This window comes from Maylandia zebra, linkage group LG1, assembly GCF_041146795.1.
Source record: "Maylandia zebra isolate NMK-2024a linkage group LG1, Mzebra_GT3a, whole genome shotgun sequence".
Classification (NCBI taxonomy): Eukaryota; Metazoa; Chordata; class Actinopteri; order Cichliformes; family Cichlidae; genus Maylandia; species Maylandia zebra.
In genome coordinates this window covers 27580323-27602139 of record NC_135167.1, presented here as the reverse complement: position 1 = coordinate 27602139, position 21817 = coordinate 27580323, and the positions used below count along the sequence as shown (strand labels likewise).

General features: G+C 40.1%; 3 protein-coding genes across 3 annotated transcripts; 2 read left to right on the top strand and 1 right to left on the bottom strand.

Moving 5' to 3' along the window:
- The first annotated feature begins 1163 nt into the window (after positions 1-1163).
- LOC101485865 (transmembrane 6 superfamily member 1) lies at positions 1164-8008 on the top strand. Its single transcript, XM_076884202.1, has 10 exons — positions 1164-1532; positions 1643-1746; positions 1964-2065; positions 2148-2247; positions 2430-2512; positions 2707-2825; positions 3478-3582; positions 3680-3772; positions 3869-3988; positions 6046-8008. Exons 1-10 carry the CDS (start codon positions 1441-1443, stop codon positions 6235-6237), a joined length of 1110 nt encoding a protein of 369 aa, XP_076740317.1. The 5' UTR covers positions 1164-1440; the 3' UTR covers positions 6238-8008.
- A 130-nt stretch (positions 8009-8138) lies between these two features.
- On the top strand, positions 8139-14718 carry zrsr2 (zinc finger (CCCH type), RNA-binding motif and serine/arginine rich 2). The gene is made up of 11 exons (XM_004543443.5): positions 8139-8416; positions 8889-8968; positions 9063-9150; positions 9259-9367; positions 10235-10321; positions 10715-10753; positions 12223-12353; positions 13104-13317; positions 13431-13486; positions 13575-13684; positions 13769-14718. The coding sequence occupies exons 1-11, from the start codon at positions 8373-8375 to the stop codon at positions 14545-14547; spliced, it is 1737 nt and encodes a 578-aa protein (XP_004543500.1). The 5' UTR covers positions 8139-8372; the 3' UTR covers positions 14548-14718.
- Positions 14719-16020: 1302 nt separating this feature from the next.
- Positions 16021-20666, bottom strand: LOC101484931 (AP-1 complex subunit sigma-2). Its single transcript, XM_012916995.4, has 5 exons — positions 20485-20666; positions 19853-20031; positions 17930-18038; positions 17649-17786; positions 16021-16941 (listed from the first exon to the last, which is right to left on the bottom strand). Exons 2-5 carry the CDS (start codon positions 20029-20031, stop codon positions 16894-16896), a joined length of 474 nt encoding a protein of 157 aa, XP_012772449.2. The 5' UTR covers positions 20485-20666; the 3' UTR covers positions 16021-16893.
- Between the last annotated feature and the right edge of the window lie 1151 nt (positions 20667-21817).

Below are 21817 nucleotides of genomic sequence, written 5' to 3'. Positions count from 1 at the left end.
TTGTAATACTTGTTCTATATGCATGGTAACAGTGTTACAAATCGGTGCTACGATTAGTGTTTTCTTAGAAAAAAGATGCAGCTGTGAATTGCAATAGACTGTGAATTAATAAATGCAGGTGTACTAATAAAGAAATAAAACGCTGAAATGTAATTGTCTTCTTTTGGCTAGTGAAACACTTAACCCAGTCAGAAAAGATTAGAAAATGCTAAATATGTCAAAGAAGACTGACGTTTTGTCGACCAGTGGTAGCTATCAACACATGGATGAAAGTGCCACTTCATCTTTGTCATGTTGTCTCATGGTCTCACTGCTTGTCTATTCTTTTGTCAGGTCGAATAGGTTTCAGTAACAGGACTGTTAGATTCTTGTTTAAAATATGTCAATGTTTAATAAATTGGTTTAAAAATCACAAGAGACGCTACAAAACAAAATGATGGATTTATAACTTATTTTAAATCGTATATTTGACATGTATTTGGTTTTCAAGAAACTAGCCAAAGTGAAAAATGCAATTTAGGTTTTCTCAAGAATAATATCTTTGGATACTTGTTTTCAACAACTGGGTTTAAATTTAGTCTCAGAACAAAAGTAATTTACACACCAAATGTATGTTTTAGTATGTTGTGCTTTTTTTTTTTGTTTTATCCACTTTTCTTTATTTTCCTATTATAAACCTCCTCATCCTTGCTTGACGTTTTCCAGTTGACCGCGGGGTGTCAGTGTCTCTTCGTTAAAAACAAACACACAAACAAACAAAACCGGTTTTTTCACAGATGGTATAATATATATTTTTGTTAAGCACAGTGAAGCTGCCCGAGAAAAAACATCTTAATTTTTCATTTAGGACGAATATAAAGTTGTGGCGTCCCTGTCCTATTTTGTTATTTTGTAATTTTTTGTATTTTTCATGGACTATCATATAAATTCATTTGCACAGCCTCTATATGTATTATTTTACTATTCCCTCCAGCTTAGTATTTGGATGTATAGAATAATATGAATGAATGAAAAAAATCGCCACTTCCATCAAATCAGAGATTAAAAAAAAAGCAAAAAAAAGTTTCAAAAAGAAGAAGAAGAGAAAGGCACGAGAATTGTTAATTTACTACATTAAGTTCTGCAGAAAGTCGGGGTTTTTTTTACGTTTCTTTCCAGGTGAGGGCCCGCCCCCACCATCTGAAAGCTGAAGCTCGTTTGAGTGTAGTGCATGTGTAGGTAAACAGAGAAAGAGAGAGAGGAGAGCAGGCAGGCAGACCAGACAAGATTGAGCATGCATGCGGGAGCCGAGCTCAAAGTTTCTTTTTTTTTCCGGCAACACTCTGACTTTCCTCCCATCCTGTGAAATGTGACTCGCAAGCTAAGCATGAACATTTTCTGGGGCTGATTTGTTTAATTTAAGATTTTAAGTTCTCGCTCAGACAAATCGCTCGGTGCGCAATGAGCGCGTCTGCGGGAACGGGAGTGTTCCTGCTCTCCCTGATGTCTATCCCCATCTGCTATTTATTCAATTCTCTCATTTACAGCAACAGGTACGTGGAAACTGGTTCACATATTAACTGTTGGAATTCCGACTTCCGCCATCAGCAGCGAGGAGTAGCTACTCTGAGAATCATTTATCTGCTTTTTTCCCCCCATGCAGTGCTGAAGCTTTCTTCTTCGCTTGGTGCACAACAGTTCTTATTCTGGCCATTTCAGCTCGTTTTATGCTTAAAAAGAAGGCTCCAGTAGATCCACTTTTTTATGGTAGGATTTCTCAAATGCACGTTTCTTGCTTTGACCAACAGCGACCGAGGGAAGTGTTCATTACAGATCAAAGCTCGAGTTAGGACTTTCTGCATATTGTACCTATAAAAACCTGTTGCAGTATTTAGAAAGCAGTGATTTTTAAAGCAGCACGTAATGTTTGCAAGTTGTCCTGTCTTTAATTAGAAATTAATATATCAAATATACATCTGTGAAGTGTATGCAGTGCATGCATTCCTCAGTGTGGTGAATCTGATCATTGGACTGGAGCAAGACAACATCATTGATGGATTTGTGACATTTTACCTCAAAGAGGCAAGTGTTGCTCTATTGTGTCCAGATTATGAATGCCCCCACTTCCTCACAGTTTTACTGATAAATCTACATCGTGTTTCAGGCAGATCCACATGTCAACACAGCACATGGGCACATGATATCGTACTGGGATGGCTGCGTGCACTATCTCATGTATCTGCTTATGATTGCTGCAATAACATGGGGGTAAGAGCTGTCTTGTTTCCAAGGTTATTCACCACAGCTGCATCACTAAGTAAGGAAAATATTTGCCACTTAATCCCATCCATATTATACTGTTTGATAAGATAAGCTTGATAATGTATCTATATACCTAATTCTTTGAAACTACAATATGATCATCTGGCTTTGTTACATGGTTTGGGCAGGGACAATTACAGAGCTATTGGACTCTACTGGGTGGGATCTTTTCTCATGCGTGCAATGGTCTACATTCTTGGGAATGCTGTCGGTAAGTACACTAAAAATAATGGGATGCTTTTAGATAGCCTGTGTAGGGTAACCCACATTCCCCCCCCCCCCCCCCCCCCCCCCCCCACACACACACACACACACAATGAGAGAGAGACTTTTATATCCCGTTTGCTTACAGGGATTTAAACTAGATCATTTCTGATCTAGTTTTTCCCCCTCATTTTTCCCCAGGAAAGTATGGGACTCACGTTGGCCCTCTCTTCATCCTCCATTTGTTGTACATCTCAGTGTCAGTGTGGGCTTGCTTCCGCATCTTTTGTCAGCCTTCTGCACGAGACGTTGAGCTATCAGTAAGAACCTGACCGCCGCCGCTCTCACAGAGAAAACACCTACTTTTATTGCCCTTAGTCCAATCCATCAGTGAGTCCGTCTCAGGTGTCTGTGAGATTATTCTGACGAGTAATTACCACCACAGAAACAGTGCAAAAAAACTGTATGGGCACATTTCTCAGAGTCATTATAAGTTAGGCAAATATGTCTTTGATAGTAGATATATTTAAACATAACTGAAGTTTAAACAGATGCCCATTTATTGGTGACATTTCTTTCTGAAGGGCAGCACAGTGGCAAGGTGGTTAGCACTGCTGCCGCACAGCATCAGCATCAGGCTGGGGTCTTTCTGTGTGGAGTTTGCATGTTCTCCCTCCGGGTACTCCGGCTTCCTCACACAGTCCAAAGGCATGCAGTTTGTGGGGATAGGTTAATTTGTTAATCCAAATTGCCCATAGGTGTGACTGTGGGAGTGAATGTGAGCGCGAATGGTGTCTGTCTCTGTGTGTTAGCCCTGCGACAGACTGGCGACCTGTCCAGGGTGTACCCCGCCTCTGTGAAATAACTGCGATCTACCTTATATCCACAAGGTAAGGGTTAAAGTGTCTTATCTGCTGGAAACACATCCATACTTTGCATCTGCAAATGTTAGTGTTGCTGTTGTGTTCTCAGGACATCGAGGAGGCTCACAGGGCAGGCTTGCTCCGCAGACCTGTGGACTTGGTATTCATCATCTACCTCATTCCAGCGCTGGCTTTCTGTGTGTTCAGAGGCCTGGTAAGAAACCTCATGGTAATCGGCTTGCCCAGCTCTAGATTACTTTCTTAGCGTTGGGTGTCTCTCACATATCAAACTGTTATGTTATGTGTTCGAGGTTGTTCTTGACTGTTCCAGCAAATGGTGCCAAGACTACACACAACAGTATGAACCATACCTCAAAGACCCTTCAGCCTACCCTAAAGTACAGGTAACACGGTGACAGTAAACACTCCAAAAACGTCACTCTAATGCTGTAATGTTAAGCCACATATCTAAAAAAGTAAACTGTGTCTCTGTTTGACAGATGCTGGTGAGCATGCTGTATTCTGGGCCCTACTACATCATTACTCTGTATGGGCTGTTGGTCCCAGGATGTGACTGGATGCCAGACCTGACTCTTGTACACTCAGGAGCATTGGCACAGGTACTGTTGATCTCCGTATACAATGAGGGGCCCCTCACAAGTTAGAAACACCTAACGTCTCTAACTTGTTCCGAATATCTGGAAACCAAATGTGTAAGTGATGAAAGGGTTGCCAGGTTTTAAAAATGAAAGTCATGTGAAAGAGTCGTTTACAGTCTTTTGTTTTCCCACATGACATCATAGATCCAGGTAGATTATGTAATGTTACACAGAGACTGAGAGCCGGCTTCTGGCCAGTTCGGTAAACTTTCTCCTCTGTAGTGATTGCAAGTTGGTCTTTGTTTAGTGTACTCTTCAGAGCTGACAGACTCCAGTGGCTCTATTTACATCTAAAGATGGAAAGGGAAGAGTTGTGGGAGCGGCTATCGCGCTGATCACATCTCCACTGCACAATGCAGCCATTGTGTTTGAGCTGCAGGCTGGCGCGTCACTCATCGGCAGGATAAGGGCAGAAGCTGACTTCAGACCAAGAGGAATGGTGGTATTGGTGGTATTCACTTAAATGTCAGCTGTTCAGCCAGGATATAAATAGGAAGGTTGATCCTTTGGCAGCCTTGGTTGCTATGAAACATGTCATGTGTCAGCAGCTTTCTACGAAAAGGTAAATGACAGAAGTGTATTAGATTGAAAATCATATGAGGATCAGTGGTGGTGCCAGAATGCAGGCATCGTCAGTCCAGTAAAGGAATAATTCACTCCAAAACAGCTGTTACTTTGTTTTTGTATGCTTCAAATGGGTTTCCTGTGTAAGCCCTTCTTGCTCTGTTATTGTAGATAGATCATTGCTTCCAGCAAGAAAATGTGGGCTTTAGCATCACAAGATTTCCTATAAGATTTATGACTTTGAACTGATGTTTAATTTACTAATACATGATAATAAGACAATAATGTGCCCAAATGTCTCACTATCCCAGACCGCTGAGATTCTGTGGGACAAAACAACAACTAAAAATCTTAGTTATTATAGTTTTTTATTTTCTATTATTTTCTGTTTTGATTTTTTTTTTAAATTCAGTTTAGTTTCAGTTAGGATATTTCTGCTATATTCTTATTTTATTTTTGTTAGTTTTCCAACTTCACAAAACAATTGCAGTTATTTTAATATTTGGTTTTTATTTCTGTTAACTAACATTTTTCTACTTTTGGTTTTTAGTTTGGTTTTAGTTAACTATATTAACCCTGGTGCTGACATCTAATTCTATCTTGTTTTCTAAAATTCATAATTCTTTTTGAATTCTTTTGAATATTCATTTTTTTTACATCATGAGCTCAAAATATTGTTAAAAATGTAAGAGATATTTAAGACCAAGATACACGGTATGGACAAACGTATTGGGCAGCACCTTTTAGTGACTGAATTCAGGTGTTTCGTTCAGTATTGAGCTGTGCAGCCACCCTTTATAAACATTTGTGTAAGAATGGGTCCTTCTAAACAGCTCACTGAATTTGAGTGCAGCAAGTCAGTGTCTGAAATTTCTTCCCTTCTAGATAGATATTGCTTTGGGGCTTGTGTTTCTGGCCTGTACACTTTAGTTCCAGTGGAGGGGACTCTTAAAGTTTCAGGTTACAAAGACATTTTTGACTATTAACAGTTTAGGGAAGGGCCTTTTTCTTTCCCAGCATCTCTGTGCACCATGCCATAAAGCAAGGCCCATGAAGGTTTGGTCAAATAAGTAGAGTGGAAGAACTTGACTTGACACAGCCCTGACCTTAACCCCATTTACCACCTTTGGGATCAACCAGAATGGAGGTTGTGAGCCGACCCCTCTTGTCCAACATTAGTGTCAGGCCTTGCAAATGCCCTTCTGGGTGAAAGGGCAAATATTTCTACAGGCACCGTTCAAAATCTTGTAGAAAGCCAGAAGAGTGGAGGCTATAGCTGTAAACAGGGACCAACTCCATAGTAATGCCTATGAATTCACAGTGGGATGTCAAACAAGCTCCTGCAGATGTAATATGTAGGTGATCTTTGTCCATATAGTGGTTATATAAGAATCTTGGTGAACATACCAGCTGTGAAGCACATGCTTATTATCCCTCTCTGCTGCGTTTCACAGGCCCAGTTCTCCCACATCGGTGCATCTCTTCACACACGGACACCGTTTTCATACAGAGTACCTGTGGACAGCCAGCCTGTCTTCTTGCTGGTCAATGTGCTGTACATGCTGGTGCCTCAGGCTCTGTGCTACCGCTGCTGCACACAGCCCGCCTTCTTCCTCAGGACAGCGCCAGAGAAGAAAAATGAATGACAGACTGTCGGGGGGACAGAGAGAGTGCCACAGATGCCAAAGATGCCTAAAATAAAGGCCCGAAGAACTCGCAAATTCCTGCTGTGTTTGCAGTTATTAGCGGTTGCTATTTTAGAGAGGAAACTGCCACCTGTAAACTTCATGGGGTTATGTGGAGGTGCTAGAAATGGACAAAAATGGAAATTGTGCCATCTACTGTTTTTGATCTGCCGCTTTTTATTGAAAATCTCTGTGTGTAAAGCAGCAGCATCCACATAAGGCACACACAATGTTACACTGCAGGCAATGGTGCGTTAGAGTTGTGTAACAGATTGATATGACTCACAATAATCATTGTTTGGTATAAAAACAAAACTGTCGTTTGTCGCTGAGATTTCTGCACAGTGCCTACTTGGCAAATAAATTAATGTGACTGTGCCTTTCACAGTATTTATTAGCTAATAGCAATTTTTTTAAATTTCTTTTAACTTTTTGTTTTTTTATTCAGTGTGGTTTCAGTCAGTTTGCAGAGTGGGTTCCCTTGATTCAGTTTAGTTTTAATTGTCTGAAAATGATTAGTTTAAGTTTGGTTTTTAGTAGATTCCTTGTTAGTCTGAGTTTCCTCAATTACATTTTAATTATTATTGTATGCCAGGGGCAAAATTTAGGAAAATCCTTACAGCTAATGCAATGAAATCTGTAACAAACTAACAAATACTAAACTTAAGGATATTTTCTATTAATTTTTTTCTTTTCCAAGTTCATAAAATCATTTAATTTCATTTTTTTGGTCTAGTTTTTATTTTTATTTTGTTAACTAAAATGGGGTTTGTTTGTTGTTGTTGTTTTTAACATCTAGTTCTAATTCACAAGCACTGTCTCCCTGCATTAAACAGTTACATCCGTTATATCTGACACCACCACCATCCCACTTTTAGGCGCTCTCTAGCCCTCATACAATCCTGCTTTCATCTTAATGGGATTAATTGTGATGAAGAAAAGCATAGCACTGAAATGAAATAATAGTTATGGAAAAAATAATAGAAATCTAAACCTGCCCTTGTACTGCCATTGCACCGCCTCTTTATTTCATCCTTTGCGTCTTTTATAATCCTCTTGTGTGCTACATGCTGTGTTATTATATTTGGCCTGTATTTTGTTATTTGTTAATCAAGATGCTCTATAAAATGATCTCTGATGATAGTTAATAAAGTTGTAGACAGACTTTTTTTGTACACAGACTTAAAAAAATAGATTATACTGAATAGAGAGCAGACCTTTTATTCCCTTTTAAAAATCAAAGTATTTAGTTTAAACCAGAGGGGAGTTTTGTTTTCAGTATTAAGTAAGAAGGTGGAGAAGTTGTGAGTGGAGAAAGTGGGGTTAGCCCCCAGTTCCACAGGATAGCCATAGCACCATGGTTTAGTCTTAGACCAAAACCTCATTTAAGGATTTAGGAAAACAAAAGAGCAAAAGCTAATTTAGCTTTTTCTAAGGTGGTAGAGGAGAGATGAAGACTCAGTTGGTAATAGATGTGTAGCACAGTTAAGCTTAGATAACTGACCGAGGGGTTTTCTGTGCACAAGGCAGAATTTATAGCTATGGTATGGGTGCTGCAGTAGGTGGAGGAGGTCAGATTGTGGAAATTGCACATGTGAAGAAATGGAAACTGTTAAGCATGTTTTGATGGACTGCTCCAGCTATTTTATTGAGACAAATATTATAAACATTAAGACTTTTCTCCTAAAATCAGTAATCGACTTGTATCATTAGGAAGTTTTAAAGGTTTTTTTTAATCTAAAGTTCTGCACCCAAATGGACTACTCGTAAGGATTTAATCCTTGATGTACATTTAGGAAGTACCTGAGGAGGGCAGCAATACGCCTGTGTTCCGTCCTGCCTGCCGGAATTCCACAAAGAAGAAGATAAAGAAGGCAAAACAACTCCGCATGTAGCTAACATTTACAATAAACATTTTTTTAGTTGTGCCTCTAGCTTGACAAATTATTCCACCTGGGAAATATTTCGTATAAGCAGAGAAGATTTTCTCTAATGTTTCTAATTACATGCTGGCGAGAACAAACAACGCGGGCAGAATTACACTGGGCAGCTAGGGTTAGCCAAAGAAGCTAACCAGCTAGCTCCCATTAGCTGCAATGGCAGCGTCCACTCCTCCAGTGATTTCAGCTCCTGTATTAAGGTCTGTGTTTCTTTGTAGGTCTTTTGAACGTATTTATGTAATGATTTTGAGACACGTAGACAACAGTGGCTTCTGCATGCATTTAAAGTGTTGTTAAATAAACGCCGTAATCGTACAAATTTAGCCTTAGGTTAGATACATTTTTATGAGTCTGGTGGTACTAAAGAAACCGATTTGAATGCCTGAGCCTTTTCTTTGCAGATAGTGAGATTTTTTTAGTATTGGGAAAGGCAGAAGGTGGTGTAATATGGCTAACTGAAGCAAATGGCACATGAAGTCTGTCTTCTTCAGAAGCACCAGTGATGGGAAGAGTTCAGTGATCATTATGTGTGACAGGGCACAGGGTCTGCTGTGAACACTGGCTTTTATTGTTTAAGGCGCACTCTCTTGTAAGAGCTGTGCAAGCCCCGGCTTAGTCTCCCATCATCTGCTCCTCTGTTGTGATTATTGTTTTCAATCTCTTTCACTTCAGTCAGAAGCAACGCAGGGCTGCTCTGAGGAAAGAGAGGAGGAAACGGAAACGCCAGGCTCTCGCCCATGCTAGAGAACGAGGTATGTGATAGATGTATGAGTCCAGGTTGTGTTGTTCTCATTTGTCTAGTTGCGGTTGTTAAGCAAATTCTTCACCACCATTTCTCTGTTACAGATTTAAAAAATGGAGCAAGCCCTACTCCTGGAGAAGAAGACGAAGTAAATGAAGACGGTGAGGATGACGATGTTGCAGAGGAAGAAAGGTAGGGCCATACTGACGCTGCTCTGAAGCTGCTCATTCATTGATAGCAGCATAGACCATTTTGCTGCACATGCTGGATGTGTTTGATTTTGTATTTATTTACCTTTAGACAGCATCTTCATGAAGAGTGGCTGGAAAGAGAGCGGATTGCCCAAGAGGAGTTCAGACTGCGTTTGGAGAAGGAGGAAACAGCAAGGAAAAGAAAAGAGGAGGAGGAGGTATAGGGATGGGAATTGACAGGAATTTAGCGTTACTTATTCCGTTATCAATATCAATTATGGATTTAATTCCTTATCGATTCTCTAATCAATTCTCATTGAGTTAGAGAATAAAATGTAGTACAGATGTAGCTAAAGGTATATGAGAGAGCCTCTGAGTCAGTCTCACTCTGGCAGACCTCGTCAACTAAATGTTAATACGAGATGGAGATTATTCATACAGTATGGCGCTAACATATTACAATCAACATGATCTGGAGAAGTTTTATGTTGCTTGTGCCGTAAGTTTCCCCTCGAGAGTCGCCACCGTCGCTAAGCAGCGTACCAAAGACATTACAGTAGTGCAAATTAACTGTGTGGTCAAATGTTTGAGCATGTTGGAGGCACTTCTCCCCTTTGTTATGATCAAAGCTCTGCACGTGTGCCTGATCTTGCTTGTTTCATTCAGTCATTATTCTGGTGAACATGACCAGTTTAGTCTAGCTCAGTCCAGCGCACAGCATCCTGCTGCTGTAAATATTGACTGGAGATCCCAGCAAATCCATTGTTCTGTTTGAGTAATGGCTTTTACAAACTGCAGTTCAGATCAGAATTTTACTGAGCATTTTTAATTATTTACATTTAAAAACACATTATATTTCATTTCGCTTTTGTATGGGATAAATGCCCAGTACAGCTGACTGGATAAAGACAGTCCAGGCATGATGGCCATACCAGCTTGATTTAAAAGAGCTGCATTTGTGGTGAAATGGAAAAAAGCAATTCATGGCACCAAAATAAATGGAAATGACAGCACAGTGGAATCAGTGGAAATGATTTGCAATAAGAATTCCAAATAACTGTCTTTATGTCTTTTTGTGTCTGTAGCGGATGATAAAGGAGGAATGGGAAGCGCAACAGAGGCGAGAACAAGAAGAAAAAGAGCAGAAGCAGCAGGAGAAGCGAGACAGAGAGGTGATATGGGCTCCAGGAGGATAGAAACAAAAAAGACATATATATCCTCTTCTCCATAATCTTGAGAGCTAATGAACCGGCTTAATGTCTCACCCACTGATTGTTTCTTTTGTAACGTGTTTGTGCAACTTTTCCTTGACTGAACCATTTTACTCCTTAACTGAGATACACTCAAAGAGAAAACCCTCAGCTCTCACAACAAGGATGTATCTTTTATATTGTGTGAAAGCTGTGAAATCGCTCCACTAGTGTTGAAAGGATACCTCCCATTAACAACTTTTTTTGTGCCTCTCAGTCTCTGTGAACGTGGTCTTAACCCACAGAAAACAGATATGCTGCAGTTATATTGACTTCTACACATTTTCACCAGCCGTGTCTTTACACCATTTGTAGGAGGCTGTTCAGAAAATGTTGGATGAAGCTGAAAATCAGGTATTCACACACACAAACACGAGTAAAAACTGTCTGTCTTAGCCACAAACCCCCCAAAGTATCATATAGTACATATATACTACTGGTATTTGTCTTTTAATGGGACTTAACTTGAATCAGTTAAATAAAGTTCAGTTAAATGCCACTAACAGTGGAAATTCTCCCAAGCCATCATGACTTCAGAAATAAACTTTGAAAATAAATGAGACGCAGAATGATAGTAACTCATTTCCAGTATATTGTATTTTGTATATGTGCAGATTAGCAGGAAGTAGGGCTGTTCGATATAACGATACATATCGGATGACGATATAAAAACGTCTATCGTTTCATTTTACGCTGTCGTTTGTTTCGTGGTGTCGCAAAATAAACTGTTTACGGCAATATCTTTTCATCGTTTTGATGGTCACTGTAGTGGCTATAACTTCTTAAAGTTCTCTCTTTCTCTTATATTTAATATAACCACACTACAGACGGACAAGCGACCTGTCTGCTTGTTTATTTTCCACATAAACCTTTCACAATAAAGCTCAAGATCCTGTTGAGACTTTTCAAAATAAACAGAATCACGTGAAAGAGTATGCAGAGTATTTGCAGATGAGAAGCAAAAAAGAGCCGTCAGGTGCTAAAAAATAAACCTTAGACTCAAACTTTAGAACAGGCTTTTCCCCGCAGCACACTGTGTAATAAATATTTACAAAGAAAACGGCGGCTGTTACAACTTATGTCTAAAAATGTATAGTTTCATTACTAAACTAACTAAACAGCACTAAAACACTCGACTCCAGGTACACAACGCCCAGCTGGAAACACTTCACGCAAGTCGAGCTGCCCGAGATTCACAGAATTTACAGAAAATGTAAAATTTTTGTGATTTATATCGTTATCAGACGATAGATGTCTTATATGGGGATATGACATTTTGGTCATATCGCACAGCCCTAGCAGTAAGACTTGTAGTTACTTCTCAGGAAATGGAAAATATATTTCTTTATTTTAAAAAAAAATTGCTTTTCTATCAAATCATCAGGGAGTGTGATAATTTTTTCTTTTTCTGTTTAACCAAATATAGAGATTTGGAACAGACCTGGTTTAATGACAAAATATTATTTTAATATTGTTAAATGTTAGTGTTTGTATTGGCTGTGTACAAATAAAAGCTTTAGGCCTTGTTGTCCAATGTTTTTAAACTCAGCCAGATACTTTCATTTGAGCCTACTGTTCATTTTGATGACTTTTCATGGGCTTTTCTGTCACAAGGTTGGCCTTAAATTTTACTCAAAGTGGTATTTAGAAGCTCTGAAGTTTTTTATTTCACTTGTTTATACCTAGAGACGCATTTAAATTCTTTCAATTCAGTTTACTCTAACTAGTGTGACGGCACTTTGGTGTCATTGCAAACATCTCTAAATCTAATAAAAGACTGAAAACTAAGACAGTTTAAATATTGCTCATGGCCTGTCTTACAGCTGGATAATGGTGGCCCGTGGATGAACCCTGAGGCTCCTGTGACAGTGAACTCTGAGAACTTTGGAACGGAGCGTGACGTAGCCAACTGTCCGTTCTTCCTCAAGACTGGAGCGTGTCGATTTGGAGACAGGTACTGATGGGTTTTGGTTTCTTCTGAGTTGTTGATAATAATAATTATAACCATAATAATAATAATAATACATTTCTTTTTAGGTGTCTTTCAAAACACTCAAGGTTACCTCACCCAGAAGAGTTAAGAACAATAGGAATAGACAAAAAATCCTATAAAATTAAGAGCAAAGTTGCAATCAGAGTGAATAAACTAGTTTAAAGAGGTGCGTTTTGACATGCCACTGATATGCCCTTGAAAAGAAAGCGTCCTGGCATGGATGACCCCCAGACTCTTAATCTGAGGCGAGGGAGAAACTAAGGAGTTGTCAACAGGGAATGAATAGCTGTTACGTTTGGACAGTGAGAAGAACCTCTGTTTTATCACTGTAGTTTGAGAAGGTTGCAGTAGAACCAGGATTTAATTTCCTGGAGGCAAACACAGAGGGCAGTGAGTGGGAGGTGCTGGTAGTTTGGCATGTGGGTAGAGCTGGGTGTCATTGGGATAACAATGGAAACCGATTTATGGAAGATTTGACCAAGAGGAAGGAGATGAGAAAAAAAAAGGCGGCTCAGGACAGATACCTGGGAGACTCCAGTAATAACTGGAAATTGATGGAATTTGAATTTTTCAGTTGAATGAACGGAGTGCGTCCAGTGATTTCAATAGGAGCTAGTCTGTCAAGAAGAATGTTATGTTAGGTTAAATTACACGATGACACTAAAGTGGCCTTTCCCCACGTATTTGAATGTCTTCTCTCTATGAATCCAGATGTTCTCGAAAACATACGTATCCTGAAACCAGTCCAACGCTGATGATCCGCGGAATGTTTAGAACGTTCGGTATGGAAGAGTCGCGCCGTGATGACTATGACATCGATGCTTGTTTGGAGCACAGCGAGGAGGAGATGCAGGAGTCCTTCCTCGAGTTCTACCACGATGTTCTGCCAGAGTTCAAGAGCGTCGGCAAAGTGTTGCAGTTTAAGGTGAGATGACATCAAGAAGCTTTCCTCCCGTCATCCTGTCTGTGTTGTAAAACAGACTCCCTTATTCCCCTTAAAAACATTTATAGATTTCACCTATTCCTCTCCTCTAATAGGTCAGCTGTAACTATGAACCACACCTGAGAGGAAACGTTTATGTTCAGTTTGACACGTAAGAAGTCACTCAGCCACTTCCCGTCTCTTTGCAATTGAAGTAACACTTCAGAGAAAACACATCATTCTTTGACTTGTCTCTCCAGAGAGGAGCAATGCAAAGATGCCTTCATCAAATTCAATGGGAGGTGGTATGCAGGCCGGCAGCTTCACTGTGAGATATCACCTGTTACACGGTGGAAGAATGCCATATGTGGTGAGCTACTTTTTAATGCTGACGGCATGCAGTTTCACTTGAAGACATTCCCACAGTGTTTAGCTTGTTTGTTTATCTTCTTAGGATTGTTTGACAGACACAAGTGCCCTAAAGGGAAGCACTGCAACTTTCTGCATGTATTTCGAAACCCTGGGAATGAATTCTGGGAGGCTGACAGGGACCTGCACATGTCCCCTGACCGCAGTGTAAGGGGCAGCCACAGAGACGGGTGGCATTCGAGCCGATCATGGAGGCAGCGTCATTACAGCAGGAGCCCGGTGAGATCGGAGAGATCTGAAAGGAGACGAGACGAAGACAGGCGAAGGAGCAGGAGCAGAGAGAGGAGGCCGTCATACCACAACAGAGAGGACACACGGTCGTCCAGATCCAGACACAGTGACTGGTGGAAAGACAGGCGAAGGAGCAGGAGTAGAGGCAGGTCAAGGAGCAGAAGTAGAGACGACGAGCAAGACAGGCGGAGAAACAGAAGTAGGGACAGAGAGAAGGAGCATAGGGGTAGAGATCAAGAGAGAAACGGTAGAGGCACGAATGACGTCGCTCACATGGGAACGAGAGAAAAGTCGAGAAGTAAAGAAAGAAGCCCCAAGTCACCTGATAAAAGTAAGAAAAAGTCTAATGATGACAGCAGCACACATCGTCGCCACAAACACTCCAAAAAGAGCAAGAAGAAGAGCAAGAAGAAGAGCAAGAAGAAAAGCCATTTGCCTGAAGAGACAGCTTCATCTGGAGAGTCAGAAAAAGAGGAGTCAGGGGAGGAGACGGTGGAAAACCTTTCAACATCAAGTCCCGGTGGAGAGAGAAATGAGATGGAGCGAACGCAGAAAAACAGTGAAAGTGAATAGTCCGAGGAAATGTGAGGAGACCTCACTGAAAATATGCTCTTTTTGTAGCGCACATTTTAAAATCTACAAATCAGATTTTCCTAAAAATAACTTCTAGAAATTTGTGCACACTGAGATACATCTCCGCCTTACCGATCTGGATTTTAAATGAATAAAAAGGGATGCATTGCAGTTTGTGAGTCCTGAGATCACTGTATTCTGATGCGTTAATCCAGTTTAAAATGCAATGATTTTAATGTAGTCAACATTGGCACTTGTCAACACCTTTTGTGTACATATGTGAATATTTTCAAGATGCTCATTGTGGCACTACATGTTACGTAAAAATATAAAAACAAAAAAACCCTTGCTTTTTGAATACATTTATTTTTAATATCTTTCAAATATAAGAAAAATGTGTTGTCAGTGTTTAATACAAAAACTGATTTCTTTTGCACAAATCAAAGTTTGATAATACGAGTGTTCAACGACAACAGTTTTGATCTTGATAAGAAAAAAAGACTTCCATACAGTTTGAGATGAGTAACTATTTAGAAGTTGTTTCCTTGCACATTACAATGATATACCTGATATCTGCAGTTCATGTTTTTATGTTCCCACTCCATGAAGAAAGTCATGATCAACATGTCTGGGTAGACTGGAGTAATTCCATAATACTGGTTTATTGTAGCCAAATAATTCCCACATCCAGTGACATCAACCTGCAGTTATAAATCCCTTTTTTCTGCTGTTTTAGCCTCCTATAGACACCACTGAGAAGGTAAAACACAGTGTTCTTTGGTCATATGTTAGTCGTTAAGAGTAAGCCAGAGCTATATAATACACAAAATAGTGGTTTTATTTGGGTCACTATCCTAACCTAATTCAGCACTAAGGGAGGAACTGGACCTAAGATATACTTTCAGAGGCTTTTACAAACCTCAGTGTTTTTTTTTTGTTTGTTTTTTTTGTAAGGACAATAAGTCGATGGTCAAAAACACTACAGAAATACAGTATAGCAAACGTGACACTAGTTACACAGAAACCACCCACATATAGCAAACAATTAGTCTGGAAATGTGAATATGAAATGATTCATTTGAAGAGAAGAATCACAGAAAATAAACCTGTATTAAGTGTTAACACAGACACAATGATTATTAAATGTGTAATTTTAGTTACTGGGTTCAGTTTAGCCATGAATAAGTGATTGTAACAGTGTCTGTGTTTCCCTTAACAGCACTGGCCCCAGCTGGTGGCTTTGATGCATTACCATTACATATGAGCATGCAACATAGGAACTGGTTATTTGTTCACTCATTCAGTCCAACCCTTGTACCTGAACATTTTCAGATGAATATGTTTTGTTTTTTTTAACTTGTTATGCCACTTAACACTGGCTGTGAGACAATGAGGCATAAAAAGGTATCATGGGATGAACCAGCATCATCTCTACACGTGTAAAAAAAAAAAAAAAAAAAACTATGCAAAGGACCAATTTCAAATTTTATCTTTAAGCACTAGGAGCCTGTAACCCCGTAAAAAAACCCAAACACCATTTTTCGCCATTTCTTCAGTTGAATCTCAAAAATGTCAGAAATAACAGTCTGAAGTACAGAAAACTGCACTTTTGCAGCAACAAGTCAATTCCCAAAGAGCTGTTATCTTGGCGTAGTGTGCAGTGGAGCCTTAAAACTGAGGAAACTGGACAAAACGATCTACAGCACCATCTGAAGAAGAGCTTTAAATGTCCTTTCAGAACTATTCCTGAACACTAGTTTCTTGCACAGCTGATTTAAGAGAGTTCAGGCTGCAGACTCAAGATGATTAGACCAAACAGAATTTTTCAGGCTGTATTTCCACATATGTTTTTACATGTTTCAATAAACCACTGCACCCATATTCAATTTTCCTAGCAAAGCATAAAGAATCGAGGGGTAGTTCAAGATTTTTTGCAGTGCTGTATTTTCATGATTCTTTGCTATGTGATGGTAAAACATGAGAAGCACCAGCTGCAGCCACAACACCTTAACAAGCACTTGAGGCCAAACATGTACAGCTCTGCAGTGGGTGATGATGGATTATCTAATGGTGCTGGAGTTCATGTCAGTGCTACATTGTTCTCTGTGGAGTTTTAAGTTAAGGGAGTGAAGTACGCCAAGTGCTGCTGAATACAGTGAGGGAGCTTGCACATAGGGAACACATCAGAACCACAGTTGGCACTACACTGAAAGGACAATACAGGATAGTACAGTACATAGATGGTGACCACACTCACACACACACACACAACACTGACACGGTAAACAGGAGAGGACTTAGTCGACACACGGAGGTGAGAATCAAACAAGGCAGAAACACGTTGATCTATGTCAGCCCAATCTCTTCTAAAACGCTCCGTGGTGCCTCAGCCTCCTGCAGAAGAAGACAGACAAGTGCTCTTTAAAGCTGTTATGTCAGGTTCTTTAAGTACCTCTTACAAAACATAATTAATAGTGCATGAGTCATAATTACTAGCTGCTGAATCTAAGATGGGAACAGAGGGGCTTTACAGTGAGTTACAGGCATGCACAGCCAGTCCTGTTATAACAATAGTGCTGCATGCTTTGCTTTAAATAAATCAAAGAGCACTGAATCTGTCCACTGGAAACAGCCACCTAGGCAGAACGTTCTTTAGTGCACTGGCACAAGAGATAGAAAGAGGTATTAATCAAGTCCTGCAGCCTAAGAATAAACATGATAGCAGGTGCAGGTGAGTGTAAGGTGGAGAAAGCCAGCCTTCTGTTTGGATCAACACTTGAATTGTTGAGTAAAATTAATTCTATTTTCACAAAGTCAGTGCTCCAGCAACCAACAGAAAGTTACTGAATTTTGGCAATGTTTCATTTTGAAAGGATTTATGTCTGTTTTTGTTTCAGCTTATCAAATGTGAAGAACTGCTAGCTTTCCTTGTCTTACTTGGCAGTAAAGATAACACCTTTAGATTTTTGAAGAAAACAAAAAATCCCCCACAAAAACCAAACAAACATGATAGGTTTATCAACACTTCGTCATTGCAACCCCCTGTTCATAGTTACAGGTCAAATGGATTTATTTATCTGCTGAAGAAGAACTGAGCGTACCTCCTGCAACAGGTCAGCCTGCTCGATGGCCTTCAGCACATTCTTCTTGGATGTTTCCTGGGCCTCTCCGCCCAGCAGGAACTCATCCAGGATGAAGTAAGCCTTCTCAAAGTTGAAGATGATATCCAGCTCGCACACCTGAGAGTCCACAAAACAACAAATAGCAGCAGATCAGAGGAGACACTGTCCCTACTAAAAATCCTTGCAGTAACATTTTAACAGATTTCCCCTTCTGATACCATCGATCAGCATGTTATGTGCGTGATGTTGACACGACTTACGCTGCCAAAATATTTGTCCAGCAGCTCCACGTATCTGTGGATGATCTCGAGTGTGATCAGCTCATTATCCTGATCCTCGACGGCACAGCAGAAATACAGGCTTGCGTATCTAGTACACGAAGAAAGAAGATATGCAAAGCATCAATATTTGTGACATCAGCAGTATTAAGGAATGCATTAAGACTGTTAAGTGTATATTTGGTAATAAAAGTCAGTCACAAAAAAAAAGAAAGAAGCATAGACACCAAGCTAAAATGTCTAATGTCTGGTCCAGAATGTGATAGAAAGAGCATGCAGCGATATCACAACCCAGCAAGTGTCTGCAGGGCATTTAAAAATGGGCAGGAAGTTAATGCTGAGATAATACACTCACAATCTTTTCTTTTGATACACCTGTTCAAATGCTCCGTCATGCAAATATTTGATCAGACAATCACATGTTATGAATACAACACATTTAGGCCTGTGTATTGAACTGCATGTGTGTGTATAATACTGCACTATCATGTGGCTGAACTGTTTGTTTGTTTTGCCTTGATAAAGTGGACATTTACATTACTTATGAGTCATATGTTCATGACAAATCAGGCAATCGCCCCATCTACTCTGATTTTTGGCAGTTATTATTTGAAAAGAAGGTGTTTTTGGCTTCCACGACACACCAGAAGGTGAGCTCTAGATGCCAGAAATCTCAGTGCCTGACAAAATAATCACTGAATCACCAGCTCCCATTAACCACCCCAACAAACCACCACAGATTTACCAGTGATGCAACGAACCAAACGTTAACACATCCTACTGATAAGATCATACCCTGACCTAAAGAAATTACACAACAGTCGGAGTGAAGCTTATCTGGGCCATTTACAAGTTAAACATAAATGCCTGAAGTCAACGATCCTCTTCCTAATGGCTTTTGAAGGTTTCAACCACACCACAGTCATCATGAATTCGGGAACTGAAACTACGCAGTTCTCTTCCTTATAAACGTCTGTTGTCATGTGAACAGTGTTTTATACAAGTTAAAACACCTTTCCACGAGCCAACTCCATCTGCTGCTGAGACGCAAACTGAAACAATGAAAAAAACTAGTATGTGCACCTGGAAACTGGCACTTCACAAGTACCAGCCCTTATTATATTGCTAACAAGGAGGGACAACCATTCAGGAGCCGTCAGACGAGAGCCATTTTGGCCTGACATGAACAGTACACTTGATCAGCTATGATACAGCGAGCAGGAACGCACTGAGTCCACATATCAGGTACCACTGTTTCACCCTGGAAGAACTGTCCCCATCCCACATGTGCCAATATGGACATCTCTTGGCAAAGCACTCAATCCTGACTTCCCTAATGAATTTCTACTTCAGTTTATTTAAGTCACAAATATTCACGCCGAATTTACTTTTTTTCCCCTGTTTATTTAAGTCACAACTTGTAGTGCACGGATTACTGCTTCAAAATATGGCAACAGGTAGTCTGGTGCTGCTTGAGGCAGCAGGGGAGAAGCGGGAGGGAGTCTAATTAACACAGGTAATTAATGTTGGGAATTACTCTCTCTCCTTTAGGTGTAGTGTGTTGCTCCCACCAGTTGGGATTTAGAGGAGCACGCATCTTGCTTTAATTCCTCTCACTACTCTCCTCCCTCCTGAGGAGAACCGACGACTGGCACACTAAAAAACAAAATCCCAATAAATAATTTTTTGACCATTTCTCAACTCAAGTGAACCAATACAAGTTACTTTGTAGAAAACAAATGTTGGTGCTAATAAGCATTACTTAATCTTTAAGGGCAATATTGTGCTGTTGCATTTGAGGATCTGATCTACTCTTACCTACTGCACCAAAAGCTGAGTGCAAATGCCACTTGTGATAGAAAGGGAGAGCGTGCAGCTGTATCACAACTTGCATTATACACCTACCTTTTGTACACAATCTTCAGGTCTCGCCACTCCAAGAAGCTGCACATTTTGGGCTTCCTGGCCAGTATAGTCTGGACCAGATCCCTGGAGATCTTCTTTCTCTCCTTGTCTGACAGAGGAACATACCACTTCTGCAGCCGCAGCTTTCCCTGCCGGCTGAACAGCAGCATGAACTGCATCTGCGGGAGGAAGTCCAGTTATACAAGAGTGAGATAAACACCGACTGAAGGAGTTATTTGACGATGAGAGAGAAAGATGAGGAGAAATTAAAATAGCTAGAGGGGTTGCAATCAGCAAGCCTGTGGCAACTACTGAATAACACGTTGGCATGGTATGAAACTTTGAATAACCCAGTTGACTTAGTCACAACAATAAGGAGAGACGTCCAAACAGGAAATACACACATTCTTGACAATGATAACACGACCGCCTAGCCGCCCGTTAAGAATGTGTCCAACTTGAAATATTTTACGTTGAAGAGGTTTTAATACAAAGTTGCATTAGCTAATATCAGCTAATCTTAATTGACGGCCACATAATAACCTCAACAACGCGTCTCGTGTCATTTGCGCCCCATCCTGCGAAGGGTTATCTAGCTAAAGCATGCACAAGAAGTAAACACCAGTCTTTACCTTCGACCAAAACGTGAAGATAATCACTCGGATGACTGCTAACTTCACTATGTCCCAGCGAAATACACAAAAAAAAAACGAGTGAAGAAGCTGCTTCTGTGTATCTGCGGTTTAGCCCCTCACCCAGCTTGTTGCTAAACTAGCTAGCGGGTAGTGGTCGATGGTAAGCAGCGATTGAGACGGCTGCGCTGTGATTGGTTTAAAAAGCCACAGCTCTGAAATTTGATTGGATTAAAGATTCCGTTATTCGTTATGTTATTACAAGGAAACAGCAATGGCTGCCTGTGTGTGTAAAGTTACCACTCAGTCAAATTTACTTCTTGTTCAGTAAAGAGCGTATATTAATCCAAGTAACTGTTTTCACGATATATATGACCCAACTCTAAACATAGTTGCGATTCGGTGTAATTTTTACATTTTTGATGATTTCTTTGAAATTTTCTTTTTCCAGGGTTTAATGATTGTACGGCGTGCATCTTTTATTACTTTAAAAAACTAGAACTGGTGCACAAGTTTTAATTTATTTTGAATTTCTCAATTCCACACAAGGTGGAAAGTATACATACATGTTCACATACATACTTACACCCCCACTAATATCTGGTTATCCATTTGCCAGTTGCAGCTTGACCAGATGCGTTTGGTTGCCATTAACAAGCTTCAACAATGCGGCATTATTTTGGCTCGATATTTGAACACTCTTCAAATATATGAAGATATATATATATATATATATGAAATAGTGGAGTTAATTTAAATTGGTTGGTTTCCTGTCACGGATCCAGCTTTTAAGCATAGTCCACAAATTTTCAAAAGGGTTGAAGTCACAGCTTTGGGAAGGCCGCTCTAAAAGGATAATGTTAGCTTGCATTATTAATTTCAAAACCAGTTTTTATGTGTGTTTGGGTAATTGTCCTGTTGGAATACCCAGTTGTGTCTAGCTGTTGATTTCATTATCTGTGACTACGTCCTCATTTTAGTTTTGACAGCATTTCTAATAGATAATGGCAGATGGCTTGAGCATGAATTGAGGCTGCAGTTTGGGGAACTGTTTTGCCTCAGAGGGAACTAGTGGTGGCTCCTGAGCCACGCAGATCTCCATGTACTAATGACAAGTATAAATTGAAAATGGAAGGGAGGGTCAGGCACACAAAATGCAGCTTGTAGTGTCTGGGGGTCATATTTAGACAGAGATCCAGAAGGGAGGTGTATGGAGATGTGGTCCCAGTCCTGAAATTCAGATAAATTTATCTCCAATTGAGGTGAAGTTGACAAAGTTGGAAGTAGTCCTTCTTCATTATTCCAAAATAGCTTTAGAGTATGATGCTACCAC